Genomic DNA, 14,951 nt, shown 5'->3' with positions numbered 1-14,951 from the left:
AATCTGAATTCTGAATTCTGAATCTGAATTCTGAATCTGAATTCTGAATCTGAATTCTGAATCTGAATTCTGAATCTGAATTCTGAATCTGAATTCTGAATCTGAATTCTGAATCTGAATTCTGAATCTGAATTCTGAATCTGAATTCTGAATCTGAATTCTGAATCTGAATTCTGAATCTGAATTCTGAATCTGATTTCTGAATCTGAATTCTGAATCTGAATTCTGAATCTGAATTCTGAATCTGAATTCTGAATCTGAATTCTGAATCTGAATTCTGAATCTGAACTCTGAATCTGAATTCTGAATCTGAATTCTGAATCTGAATTCTGAATCTGAATTCTGAATCTGAATTCTGAATCTGAATTCTGAATCTGAATTCTGAATCTGAATTCTGAATCTGAATTCTGAATCTGAATTCTGAATCTGAATTCTGAATCTGAATTCTGAATCTGAATTCTGAATCTGAATTCTGAATCTGAATTCTGAATCTGAATTCTGAATCTGAATTCTGAATCTCAATTCTGAATCTGAATTCTGAATCTGAATTCTGAATCTGAATTCTGAATCTGAATTCTGAATCTGAATTCTGAATCTGAATTCTGAATCTGAATTCTGAATCTGAATTCTGAATCCGAATTCTCAATCTGAATTCTGAATCTGAATTCTAAATCTTAATACTGAATCTGAATTCTGAATCTGAATTCTGAATCTGAATTCTGAATCTGAATTCTGAATCTGAATTCTGAATCTGAATTCTGAATCTGAATTCTGAATCTGAATTCTGAATCTGAATTCTGAATCTGAATTCTGAATCTGAATTCTGAATCTGAATTCTGAATCTGAATTCTGAATCTGAATTCTGAATCTGAATTCTGAATCTGAATTCTGAATCTGAATTCTGAATCTGAATTCTGAATCTGAATTCTGAATCTGAATTCTGAATCTGAATTCTGAATCTGAATTCTGAATCTGAATTCTGAATCTGAATTCTGAATCTGAATTCTGAATCTGAATTCTGAATCTGAATTCTGAATCTGAATTCTGAATCTGAATTCTGAATCTGAATTCTGAATCTGAATTCTGAATCTGAATTCTGAATCTGAATTCTGAATCTGAATTCTGAATCTGAATTCTGAATCTGAATTCTGAATCTGAATTCTGAATCTGAATTCTGAATCTGAATTCTGAATCTGAATTCTGAATCTGAATTCTGAATCTGAATTCTGAATCTGAATTCTGAATCTGAATTCTGAATCCGAATTCTCAATCTGAATTCTGAATCTGAATTCTAAATCTTAATACTGAATCTGAATTCTGAATCTAAATTCTGAATCTAAATTCTGAATCTGAATTCTGAATCTGAATTCTGAATCTGAATTCTGAATCTGAATTCTGACTCTGAGTTCTGAATCTGAATTCTGAATCTGAATTCTGAATCTGAATTCTGAATCTGAATTCTGAATCTGAATTCTGAATCTGAATTCTGAATCTGAATTCTGAATCTGAATTCTGAATCTGAATTCTAAATCTTAATACTGAATCTGAATTCTGAATCTAATTTCTGAATCTAAATTCTTAATCTAAATTCTGAATCTGAATTCTGAATCTGAATCTGAATTCTGAATCCGAATTCTGAATCTGAAATTCTGAATCTGAATTCTGAATTCTGAATCTTATTCTTGAATCTGTATTCTGGATTGGAATTCTAAATCTGAATTCTGAATTGTTTTCTTGAATCTGAATTCTGGATTGAAATTCTGAATCTGTATTCTTAATTGGAGTCCTGAACCTGAATTTATGGATTTTGAAAACTGAATCTTTTCCATAAATTCAGAATATGATTTTTGAGTTTTTGTTCTTTATTATGTTTTTTAATCAAGAAGCTACTCAAATAAAACTGGCACAAATTTGCTTTTGCGTTTTAATTCTGAAAAATTTTGCTCCCTAGGTTAACTTATAAAAGAAAACTACCGCTTACCAAGAAAATTGCCATAACTGCTTAAGAAACGCTAAACTTGTCCCATATTTCATTAGTTTTGTAAAAATCCGATTGAGGAGGTTTGTAGTAGATTTATCAGATTTTAGTAAAATTTACTTTTACTAAACCCAGTGACAATTGACACCACATAAGAAAGCAACTAATTGCCATATTTATAGGAGTGAAGCAAAAAAAAAATCGTTACGACTAGGTAGAGTGCTAACAAAATGACTTTAACTTCGACATGTTGTTTGAAAGTTTTTTGGTAATAGCTTTTCATTGATGATTTAAAAGAAAAATTAAATCAAATGAATTCCCGTTCCGAAGAACTTAATCGAGACCACGTCGAGAGAAATCATAAAAAAACGAGCACAGAATATTGACTATTTATAACAAAACCAAGTGATCAATTTATATTCAAGAAATAGAAAAGTTGACCGATAGATGAATTAATTTAATCTACAAATGCATCAATCCAGTACGTGTAAATATAGACACTTCGAAAAATAAAGATAATGACCTTACATGAACCCGTGTTTCGTTGCTAATTGCTACCCTGAGAAAGAATTCCACTGGGGGAGAATCCATACCAGTTTGTCCAGAGTTCGGTACCAAAATTTGTTGCCGTGACCTTTTTGAGGTTTGAGTACATGATTCGAGCAGATCTCCTGAGGGCTTTCGGGAAGAACGATGAACATTCTTGAAAAAAAATGAAATATTTAAGGCAGATTATCTAGGTTCTTGGATCAGTCCAGACTGGAGAGCAGATCGCTGCGCATCATCATGGTGAGTACCTGTAATGACAAAAGGAAACTGTCATTAAAAAAAATATTTTGCAAATTCTAACTAACATCAACATTCTACCAGCACTCAGAATTTAAAATTTACTAGTCGGTTGTGTTTTAAGGAATTTTATCCCAAACAAAATCCTGAATATTCGTTTTTTATTTGTATCTATTTTCCGATATTTCGTTTTTTTTACCGATTTTCAGAGTGCGCTGAAGCTGATTGTCCTTCTGGCACTAGGATGCGTTACGAATGGATTTGTTATTCCCTTTAAGGGCTTGGAATTGAAAAAGCATGCCTTTCTGAGCCATGTTGACAATATCAAAGATCACAAAATTGAAGCTCTGAAATCCCTGGCTGGAAAAATTATCATAGAAAAACCATATGCGCCACCAGTTGATCCTCCTACACACTATGGAGAAACTACAACTACTACTGCAGCACCACCACCACCACCTTTTCCCTACGCGCCACCTGTGAGTCCTCCAACGCACTACGGAGAAACAACAACTACCACAACAGCTGCTCCTCCTCCAACAACCGTTACAGTTCCAGTCACGACAACCCCACCTCCGCCACCTCCACCTCCTCCAACAACAACCACCACTACAGAGGTGCCAACGTATCCGCCCTATGTCCCTGCCAAGGAATATGGACCTCCAACAGATCCTCCGATCGAACATCCGACCATTCCTCCATATGTCCCACATATCGAATATGGACCTCCAACAGATCCCCCCATCGAACTTCCAACAATTCCTCCATATGTCCCACACACAGAGTATGGTATCCCACAAATCCCCGTTATCCCAGAAATCCCGGAAATCATAACCATCCCACCTCCAGAACCCCACAACCCAGAAGACTGCCCGAAAACCTACCTCCAACCGGTCCTGTACCAGGTCCAAGAAACCTTCGGAGCCCAACCCGATGGCGAGATCATTGTCTACCCGCCAACTTCCGACTCAGACCCGGATCCAAAGTCGGTGGTGATTCCGGTGAAGTCAGACAACGTGCGACCCGTTGTTGTTGGAGAACTGCAGGAACCGGTGATTCCGGTTGTTGAGACCCTTCCCGCCCAGACGGTGCAAGCACTGCCGGTGATCGAGTACAGTCAAGGCTCGCAAGGAAATACTTTGTGGGGTGCAGATGCGATAGTGTTTTCTGAGGTTGAAACGCCCGATCAAACGTCGACAGCGGAGTTTTCCGGGTATGAGTATGAAATGCCGCAACCTGTGAGCGGTCTCAATGTTCCATGGTGAATCTTAGAGTAACGCCTAAACAATAAAATAATAAAAGGGATTTGCAATAGTGTGATTCTCTATAGCGAGAAATATGTTAAATTATATCATGGAAAGAACATCCTACGAATTACAAAGTTTTTTTTATTTATCTGGTATCATTAGATATTGATAGCTATGCACTGCCCTCAATTTTGAAGATAATTTGTCAACTCGGTGGTACTCATCCCCAATCGATTTTTCACGTGGACAAGAGAGAGACATCGTTTACTACTTACGAATAAAGTGATGAACTCAGTCATCCAATAAAAGTGATCTGTGCAAAATTAGTTCAACTCGATCCATGTCTAGCTGAATTTCTCATCCTCCTACATTAGAATGGTATACCGGACTGGTAGCGAACACATGTTTTGCAGGATAGTCGTCCGGTATTCTCGTAACATGTCCTGCCCAGCGTATCCGGCCAGCCTTCACCACCTTCTGGATACTAGGTTCGCCGAAGAATCGTACGAGCTCGTGGTTCCTCCTTCACATCCACACTCCGTTCTCCTGCACGCCACCAAAGATGGCACTAAACACTCATCGCTCGAATACTCCGAGTGTACGCAGGTCTTCCTCGAGCAATATCCATGTCTCGTGCCCGTAGAGAACAACCGGTCTAATAAGCGTCATATACAGGTTACACTTCGTGCGAGGGCTAAGTCTTCTCGACCGCAGTTGCTTGTGGAGTCCATAGTAGGCACGACTTCCGCTGATAATTCGCCGCCGGATCTCACGGCTGGTGTCATTGTCTGCGGTCACCAGTGAGCCGAGATAGACAAAGTCTTCGACTATCTCAAGCTTGTCGCCGTCGGTCGTGACCTTGTTCAAGCGGGTTCGGTTGATCTCGGATCCGCAGACCAGCATGTACTTCGTCTTGGACGTATCAATCATCAACGTCGAAAATGAGAATGGTCGCTTGCTCGATCTCTGTTTTGTTAAGGACGGACCACGATTGAGCTAGCTCCCGCGCCTCTGGTTAGGCTTGTTCCTCATTACCCGGCACTGCTACCTTCGCTTGAAATTTCTGAAGTTGTGACTCCTTGATAGAAGCCGGCATCCTTTTTCCTCGATTTCAAGAACGCCGATTTTGTCGCTATTTCACAAATGCTTGACGCCATCGACTGGGATTCTGAACTCGAATCTGCCGATCCAAACTCTGCTGCTATGAAGTTCTCCCATATCATCAATTACATCATCGATCGTCACGTACCAAAACGCTCAGTCGCCACTGACCTACGTGCTCCCTGGGTCACGAACGAGTTGCGACAAATGAAAGCACTCAAGAACAAAGCCCTGCGCTACTACATGAGGCACAAGTTTCTTCACGCCAAAAACCGATATTGCAAACTTAACGCAGCTTATAAAAAAGTATACACGCGTTGTTACCAGGGCTACCTTATCCGGATACAGCGTGGTTTTAAAACTTGGCCCAAATCGTTTTGGGTTTTAAGTACCAACGGAAAGAATCGGGCTTACCGTCCTACATGTTTTTGGAAGACAAGTCGGCAACCTCGAACCTTGATACTTGTAACCTTTTCGCTGACAAATTCCGTAGTACTTTTGATTCTGGGTCAATATTGACGGACCAATTGACTTTTGCGACTTGTAACGTCCCACGTCAGAGTACTTCCTTTCATCACATCGTAATCGATGACGATACCATCTTGAAGGCGCTGTTATGCTGACTCCTATAAAACGAATCTTGCAAGCATCGCTCACGGAATCCACGTTCCCTTCCATTTGGAAAGAGGTTTACATGTTTCCGGTCTACAAAAAAGGTGACAGGAAGAATGTTAACAATTACCACGGTATGTCTGCCCTATGTGCGATCGCCAAACTGTTTAAGCTGGTTGTATTAGATCCATTTTTCTCGTATTGCAAATGTTATTCATCTAACGAAAAACATGGATTCATGCCTAAGCGCTCTACAACAAACTTGTTGACGTTCACATCTTCCGTGCAAGACAGCTTTGCCAGAGGATCTCAAACCGACGTAATCTACACCGACCTGTCTGCAGCTTTCCACAAGGTAAACCACAAAAAACTAGATCGTAAGGGTATTTGAGGCTCTTTACTAGAATGGTTCCATAGCTACCTGGTAGGACGGAAACTTATTGTACGATCAGGTGAATCATTTTCCAATCAATTTCCTGCCTCTTCTGGAGTACCTCAAGGGAGCCACCGAGGATTCTTGATCTACTTCAACGACGTGCTGCTGCTTCTCGATGGACCAAAACTGGCGTATGCCGACGACTTGAAATTGTTTCAACCCATCAACAGCCCCGAAGATGTCAACGTTTTGCTGAGCCAGTTTAACATCTACGCTGCCTGGTGTGGTCAATTGCCTTCGCTTGAATTTCGTTTTCACGCAAGCGGCTCCCGCTGTTGGCTGATTATTTTCTTGGGCATGAGGCAGTTGCACGAGTTGAGCATGTGAAAGACCTTGGTGTGATCCTGGACAAACGGCTGGATTTCAAGATCCACACAAACTACATCGTCGTTAAAGCTTCCAGATGCCTGGGTCTTTTATTCCACATGACAAAAGACTTTAAGGATATTTATCGTTTCAAGAGTCTTCACTGCATCTTGGTTCGATCGTCCCTCGAATATGCCTCTGGCCGTATGGCTGTATGCCTACTACCAAAATCGCTCAGAGCGTATCGAGGCCATCCAGAAGCGTTTTTTGCGCTTCGCTCTCCGGAACCTGAACTGGCAAGACCCGTTCCGACTTCCCAGCTACGAAAACCGCTGCCGCCTTATCGACATCGACACGCTGCAGGCCCGCTTGACCGCAACACGGGCAATTTCGTCGAGAACCGACTGCCCCGCACTCACTGTTAGAAGCACTCCAACTCAGCGTACGGACTCGAGGCTTGAGGAATCGTGATTTTCAGCTCTTTACTTCTCTCCGACAGAATAACTACGGAGCTAATACAACGCTAATTGGTGCAATATGGACGTTTAACAGCTTCTCCGATCATTTTGATTTTGACGTTTCGAGGGAATTATTCCGAAGAAGAATCCTTATAGTGCTTTAAGCATAGTATAAGGTAAACTCCGTGTAATTGTAGTTCGTCTTTAATTTTTAACCTATCATTTGGATCAATATGTGATCTGTTGATGAAATAAACAAACAAACCCAATCCTTACTGCTTCGCGTTTCAGTTTGCGGTAGATCTCCTCCACCGTCGCAGATGATCTGCCGACTATATCAATATCGTCGGCAAAGATGATGAGTTGACTGAATCTGTTGGAAATCGTGCCTCGCATTTCGCCCGCCGCTCGTCGAATAACACCTTCTAGCGCCACGTTGAATATCATTCAGAGCAGATCAACGCCTTGACGAAGCTTCCTGCTCGAATTGAATGAGTACTGCGTTCCATCCATCGTCGCCTTTATCAGTATGGTCAGCTTCCCGGAAAAGCCGTTCTCGTTCATGATTTTCGGTAGATCTTGTCGTATGCGGCTTTGAAGTCGATGAACAGATGGTTCTGTGACTGAGTATTACGGGCGTGGATTATTCCTAAGGAACATCTGGGACCCACAGGGACTTGGTGTTCACGGCATTTTTGGAGGATTTGCCGTAATGGTAATATATGGTCCGTCGTTGACCGTCCCTCCATGAAGCCGACCTGATGAATTCCCACGAATCTGTTTGCTTGTGGCGTTAGGCGGCGGAGTAGGATTGGTGACAACACTTTGTAGGCGGCATTGAGGACAGTGATCGCTCGGCAGTTCTCACAGTCCAATTGCTCGCCCTTCTTGTCGATGGGGCATATAACCCCCTCCTTCCACTTCTACGGTAGCTGTTCTATGTCCCACATCTGGACCATCAACCGGTGTAGGCAATCGTCCAACTTGTCCGGGCCCATTTTTAAGAGTTCAGCTGCGATGTCATCCTTCCCAGCCGACTTGTTGGGAGTGGCTCTCCTACGTCGTTGACTACGCCGTCAGGATGCCCCATCAGGATTCTGATAGAACTTTCATGTTTCTTGGGAACGATGCAGCTGCTCTAGCTCCTCGAGCTCCTCCTTCTCCACGCGGCGCTTTTTCTCCTGGATAATTCGGACTAGCTGCCTCTTCCGCTGTCGATTATTTTCCACATTTCGATGGGCGCATCTTTGCACTACTGGTGCCCGCGCGGTATTCTCTTCGTCCATCACCCTCCTATACTGCCCCTATTCGCATATGAGTCCCATGTGCATTTTCATCGTTTTATAGTTATCGATGGAAAACGCTTCTTTGTGCTCCAATCTATATATATAAAAATGAATTTCTGTCTGTCTGTCTGTCTGTCTGTCTGTCTGTCTGTCTGTCTGTCTGTTCCCTATAGACTCAAAAACTACTGAACTGATTTACGTGAAACTTGGCAGGTGGGGGTATTGGTAGCCGTGGAAGGTTCCTATTATGGTTTGGGACCCCTCCCCCTAACAGGAAGGGGGGAGGGGCTCCCAAACTATAAACATTTTTTTTGCATAACTCAAGAACCAATCAAGCAAATGGTATCAAATTTGGCGTGGGATGGTATTTGGGAACGGGGAATATTTCAATAAATATTAGGTACCCCTCCCTCCTCTCAGTGGGGTGATAGGCATGAGGGAGCGGGGCTACCTTACAATTTTTCATATAATTCGAAAACTAATCAAGATATTGGAATCAAATTTGACATGAGAAGGTATTTTGATACGCAAAATATTTCAATGATTATTTGAGAGCCCTCCCTCTTTGCAGTTGAAAGGGGGAGGGGCCTCTTTCATATTTTTTTACATAACTCAAAAACTAATAAAGCAAATGGAACCAAATTTAGCCTGGGAAGGTATTTGGATACGAAAAATATTTCTATGATAGTTTGAGATCCCTCCCTCTTTCCAGTAGGGAGATATAAAGAGGAGAGGGGCCCTCTTTTTAATTTTTACATAACTCAAAAACTAATCAAGCAAATGTACCCAAATTTGGCATGGGCGGATATTTGGGAACGTGACATATGATTGTTTGAGACCCTTCCTTCTTTCAGCGGAGAGAAAGGAAAGAGGCAGGGAAGTTTCATACAATTTTCATTGCATAACTCAAGAACTACAACAACAAATGGAACCAAATTTGACATGGAACGATATTTGGGTACGAGAAATGCTTCTATGAATATTTGGTATCCCTCGCTTCTTCAAAAAGGTGGATGAAAAGGGGGAGAAGAGGTCTCCCTTACAATTTTCAGTATAACTAGAGAGCTGATCGAGCAAATTGAACCATATTTGGGGAGGGAGGTGAGCCCAATACAATTTTGTAAGCATAAGTTCTCAATTTATGCTGACGAAACCAACAAATGGAAACAAATGTGGCATGGAAAGGTACTTGGTTACGGGATATGTTTTACGATTGTTATAGACCGTTACGCTTTACAGTGTAGAGAGAAGAAGGAAGGAGAGGGTTCCATATAAATTTTGTTGTAAAGCTTAAAAACTTATCAACCAATGGAACAATATTTGATACAAGAAGAAATGGAACGAAAAAATGGGTATGATTATTAAAGATCACGACCTCCATTCAGCAGGGGGGGAAGGGAAGGACAGGGGGGGGGGAGCTCTTTTATCAGTTTTTTAGCATAAATCCAGAACATATCAAGCAAAAACAACCATATTTTATCAGTTGAATTGGTTGCGTACGATTAATTTGAGACCCTTCTTTTTTAGGGCGAAGCTTAAAGAAACAGATTAAAATTATAAGATCTTTACAACTCATATTTATGGATCAAGATTCAGAATATTTTATAGCGATTGATTATGAATTATGTAGTTATAATTTGATTTGAAATAATGCCAACAAAACAATAAAAATTTGAATAAATTCTGAAAATATCATTCGATTTTGAAAGGTGTAGCAAAGCACACCGGGTCAGCTAGTTTACCTATAAAACAAGTTTTTGTTCGAAGTTTGTTCCCAAAATTTCGAAAAAAATATGACCCGTGATGTGTCCCATGTGAAAAATATTCGCATATGATTCCCATGACCGAAATTAAGCGCCAGAGCTTACAATTGAAGGAAAGGATGGATAGAGAATGAATTAAATCAATAATTTAATGCTTAAAACATTAATTTACATAAAAATTGAACGTATAGTATCGAAATGATTCTGAAGAAATTTGGTTCACAAAAAACATCGATAAGTAACTGGTAAACAAAAATTTTTTTTTGACAAAAATCAACCGATGAACAACGCTTAATAGATCAATCTTCGGTCAGGATGGTTCCTTCATGGGTAATTTCGACGATCTAATGTGTGATCGGGTGGGTGGTACTTGAAGTGTTGTTTCGGTAATAAAATAACAAACTTTTTTCAATACTTTTTTCTATACGCGCACAACAATATCAATACCACTGTTTTCGTTTATTACCTAGGAAGATGTTCCCGGGAGAAATCTCCTTCTTTGTCTTGAGTCTTGAATCCAGCAAACTTTTGGTCGTTGTTATCTACGTATCCGTAACACACATTGAATTAAATGATGAAGATGTATGATAAATTTGCAGAAATTTCACAAAAATGAAAACAAAGTTTTGGAAAAACACTGGAAAACACATCCCACTTGGTGAATAAACCTTGATTGAAATCAGTTTGGAATCAAGATCTTTCGATAACTTTCTTCTGTCATCAAAAAGAATGGTAAACAAATGAAAAAAATATGTTAGAAAAGTACTTGCCACTTGCCGATAACTTTAGCACCAGAGACTCATTTGCGAATAATCTCTGTTCGAGGGTTAAGAATATTCGCATATGAGTCACATGAGTGTTTTATTGAAATTTATCCGTAATTATTAGTTAGTATTAGCGCAAAAGTAAACAGAAGTATTCTTTGAAGTGTTTTCTATCCGAAGTATTGATAGGTTTTGCCAACAAATGATTTATACGATTGTTTTTATGAAAACAAGTTTCAAACTTTACAAGCGTTTTTCTCGGTTTGCAGTTTTTACACATGGGACTCATATGCGAATAGGGGCAGTATACTCCTCGTCGAACCAGTCGTTCCGTCAAGTTCGTTCCACATGGTATCCCAACATTTCTCGAGAGGAGCTTCGTCAAGCTCGCCCTCTGCCGACAGCGCTGCTTCGAGCGATTGCGCGTAGTCTGCCGCGACCTCAGGTTGCTTCAGTCGTGCGATATTTATCCGAGGCGGGCGTCGGTTTCGAATGTTGTTCACTACGGAGAGTTTTGGGCGCATCTTCACCATCATCAGATAATGGTCTGACTCGATGTTGGCGCCTCGACAGGATCTGACGTCGATAATGTCCGAGAAGTGCCGGCTGTCTATCAAAACGTGATCGATCTGTGATTGCGTTTGGTACGGTGATCTCCAGGTGTACTTGTGTGGGAGGCGGTGCTGAAAAAAGGTACTACGTACGGCCATTCGTTTGGAGCCAACCTGGCCAACCTGAGTGTTAACATCCCCGATGACGATCTTGATATCATGATTTGGGCATCGGTCGTATTTTGTAAACGGTATCGCTAATAAATAAGAAAAGTGGAAAGATACTAGGTAATAATAATTTCAATGAAGCAACCTATTAAGCATTATGCCAAATACAGAAGCAATTTCATTTTAATTTATGCATATAGTCAACAGTAACCATTTTCACAAGTAAATCGCTACCGGCTAATTAGAACCACCCCAAGTTCATTCATGTGACGACCACTTCTAAGTAAAATCTGTATCAGCGGCATTTTTTTAAATGTGTTCCAGTCTGTACTCATACATATTTTTCCTCGCAACGAGTAGGTAAATATTTTGACCGCCGTTCACTTCGCAGAAGCAGTGGGCAAAACGCGGATGATCACTGGAGAATCACCACACGATTCTCATTCATGCTAACTTGTATTGGTTCCAGTACGGCTTACATAGTAGATAGGTACTTGAAAGTCCTCTGCTCAATCGTTCACTTTGTTTCACACAGCAATTCGCAAGATCAACGTCGTTTGAGAGCTGGTAGTTCGTCCAGTTGATTAGCGATCAGTGACCGGTTCGGGCGAAATATTGATAAAAATTATTGAATGATCAATTAATAATAGGGACAGTGCAATATCGATAAAGTATCGGCTTGTCAGATTACTTTTACCTATACTATATTATTGACGTGATATCTGAGTGCTAGTAAATGTATTTCGAATAGAAGACTAATTTAAGGAAGAATGTTATCAAAATATAAACGATTCAAGTGTTGCTCCTTTGCAACTAAGTTGAAGAATGAAATCCGAATTGCTTCGTTTTGCAGGTTTGTATTATCAATAAATACTTGTTCCGATTAATTCATGTTAACTACAGTGCTTGGATTAATACTTCTCTAGTGGCTTTATGTTCCGGAATGGTTAGAATAAATCTTAACCAGTTCAAAAACCTTAAAATATTCAGGTCACTTACATACATCACAATAAAAAGTCCAATAAGCTAGTTCAAATTTAAAAAATATCGACAAAAGAGCGAAACTGAAAGCCTACAGATACGAAAAATCTCCCAACAGAATCGAAAGCCTACTCCCCATCTACATATATGGACTTACTTTGAGGTAGATACTTAAGAATTGACACTTTAATCTTTTTAAGAAAAGATTAGTTTGAATCGTTGATCATTAGAAAAGAAAATCAACGGAAAACCCCTGTAAAGTACAACACAAAAGTCACGTGGTTTCCAACCGTTACTCAAAATTTTAAACCTGTCGAATATGTGGGAATTGGTTGATCAGCCTTTCTTTGTACTTTCGCGGCACAGTTTTCGCAGAATTTTACGTCGTTGTCGGTATTTGAATATGTGGCACACAGCGATTGCATTAATGCTTAGTTTTGTAGCTTCAGGTTAACAAAACATTTCTTAATGGAAATAATCACATTGTTCAGAGTAAAGTGGCATCATAGCTGATCATGATGAATTGTGTAAAACTTACACTTGCATTACGAAAATAGAAAAACTAACCGTTTGGGAACGACAGCCCTATAAGATTGTGATCTACAAACCGTAAACTCCTCATTGAAATAAGTAGTTCAGGAGAGCTCAATTTATAATATGTACTACTTATTATCTTAAAGTGCACCCAAACCGTTCGATGCAATTCCCGGGCCGCGAGGACCTTTCGGAATGGGAAATTTGTACCAATACCTTCCAGGAATAGGTAAGTAGAACTCATTTCTACACTTGCAGAATTCAATAATTAAAACATGATTCACCCCAGGCAACTATTCCTTCGATGCTCTGCATCAATCCGGGCTGGACAAATACCAACGGTACGGACCGATCGTACGTGAAACCATGGTCCCGGGACACGACATCGTATGGTTGTACGATCCCCAGGACATTGCCACCGTCCTGAACGATAGCACCCCGGGCGTCTATCCGAAGCGACGAAGCCATCTGGCGCTGGCCAAGTACAGGCGGGATCGACCGAATGTCTATCGGACCGTGGGGTTGCTTCCTTCGTAAGATCATCTTCATTTGGAATGAATACATAAAGATGAGTCGTTTCAATTGCAAATGTAAACTTGAATAATTTTTTTCAACAGACAAGGACTCGAATGGTGGCGCATCCGATCGGAATTGCAAAAAGGTTTGAGCTCTCCTCAGAGCGTTAGGAATTTTTTACCCTTGATCGATTCGGTCACCAAAAAGTTTGTGGGTGGCATCAAACCTCACGCTGAAGGGGAAGAGATAGACGATTTTCTCCCTCATTTGTCTCGATTCAGTTTGGAGAGTATGTAAAATTTAAAAAAAAACACACTTTTGAGATTAATATGGTCTTCTCCACAGTAACCTGTCTTCTGGCGTTTGATTACCATCTTAACAGTTTCTCAGACGAACAGATGCTTCCAGACTCGATTGCCTCGAGGCTGATGGAATCGGCGCGGACCACAAACGAAAATATTCTTCGAACCGATCAGGGTTTCCAACTGTGGAGACTATTCGAAACTCCTTCCTACCGAAGGATACGAAAGTCTCAGGAATACATAGAAAAGATCGCCGTTGAACTAGTCTCCCAGAAGTTGATGTACTTTGATGAGGATCGACAAAAGTTGGCTTCCGGAGATCATAAATCTCGATCGCTTCTGGAGGAGTACCTGAGAAATCCAAACTTGGAGCTAAACGACATCATTGGAATGGCTGGAGATTTGCTCCTTGCTGGGGTACATACTACTTCTTTCACGATGTCCTTCGTGCTATACCATTTGGCTTTGAATCCGGAAGTTCAGCAAAAACTCTATGAAGAAGGGAAGAAGGTTTTGCCTAATCCATGGGTTGACAAAATCGAAACAGCAACGTTGAATTGTAAGCCCTTTTAAAGCTTCAGTTAAATTATTCAGTATTGAAATTTTGTCCTTGCAGCTGAAATATCCTACTGCCGAGCGGTTCTCAAAGAATCAATGCGACTGAATCCGGTTTCGGTGGGTGTCGGTCGTGTTCTAAATTTGGACACGGTTCTAGGTGGCTACAGCATTCCGAAGGACACGACCATCGTAACGCAAAACTTCACCAGCTGCCGGTTGGAGAAATACTTCCGTGACCCTCTCAAATTCAACCCGGATCGGTGGATGCGGGGCGAAACGAAAGAAAACGTCAGCCCCTACTTGGTGTTACCGTTTGGACATGGAATGAGATCCTGCATCGCTAGAAGAATGGCCGAACAGCAGATGTTAGTCCTGATTGTGAGGGTAGGATTAAAAAAATTGCTGAAAAATAGCCCCCTTACTAATTTTGATTCTTTTAAACAGCTAATACGTTCCTATAGTGTCGAATGGGCTGGAACCGTTCCTATGGACGTGGTAACGAAACTGATCAATGAACCTGACCAACCTGTTAAACTTATCTTCAAGACACGCAAAGACTAGTCAATAAACTACCCCCTAAAATCCAAGAACTGTCATCAAACAA

General features: G+C 40.6%; 2 protein-coding genes across 2 annotated transcripts; both read left to right on the top strand.

The window, feature by feature from the left end:
- The first annotated feature begins 2,749 nt into the window (after window positions 1–2,749).
- Window positions 2,750–4,029, top strand: LOC129752248 (uncharacterized). Its single transcript, XM_055748034.1, has 2 exons — window positions 2,750–2,767; window positions 2,974–4,029. Exons 1-2 carry the CDS (start codon window positions 2,765–2,767, stop codon window positions 4,027–4,029), a joined length of 1,059 nt encoding a protein of 352 aa, XP_055604009.1. The 5' UTR covers window positions 2,750–2,764.
- Window positions 4,030–11,776: 7,747 nt separating this feature from the next.
- On the top strand, window positions 11,777–14,931 carry LOC129754289 (cytochrome P450 302a1, mitochondrial). The gene is made up of 7 exons (XM_055750252.1): window positions 11,777–12,309; window positions 13,118–13,200; window positions 13,261–13,504; window positions 13,589–13,776; window positions 13,833–14,348; window positions 14,406–14,731; window positions 14,792–14,931. The coding sequence occupies exons 1-7, from the start codon at window positions 12,227–12,229 to the stop codon at window positions 14,906–14,908; spliced, it is 1,557 nt and encodes a 518-aa protein (XP_055606227.1). The 5' UTR covers window positions 11,777–12,226; the 3' UTR covers window positions 14,909–14,931.
- The last annotated feature ends 20 nt before the right edge of the window (window positions 14,932–14,951 follow it).

Source organism: Uranotaenia lowii, chromosome 3, assembly GCF_029784155.1.
Source record: "Uranotaenia lowii strain MFRU-FL chromosome 3, ASM2978415v1, whole genome shotgun sequence".
Classification (NCBI taxonomy): domain Eukaryota; kingdom Metazoa; phylum Arthropoda; class Insecta; order Diptera; family Culicidae; genus Uranotaenia; species Uranotaenia lowii.
This window is presented reverse-complemented; position numbering and strand designations above follow the sequence as displayed.

Bases quoted from the DNA above. Each gene is read 5' to 3' on its own strand.
- LOC129754289 (XM_055750252.1), top strand. From the start codon at position 12,227: ATGTTATCAAAATATAAACGATTCAAGTGTTGCTCCTTTGCAACTAAG. The intron at 13,777-13,832 runs GTATGTAAAATT...TCTTCTCCACAG, and splicing joins GTCTCGATTCAGTTTGGAGA to TAACCTGTCTTCTGGCGTTT. The intron at 14,349-14,405 runs GTAAGCCCTTTT...TTGTCCTTGCAG, and splicing joins CGAAACAGCAACGTTGAATT to CTGAAATATCCTACTGCCGA.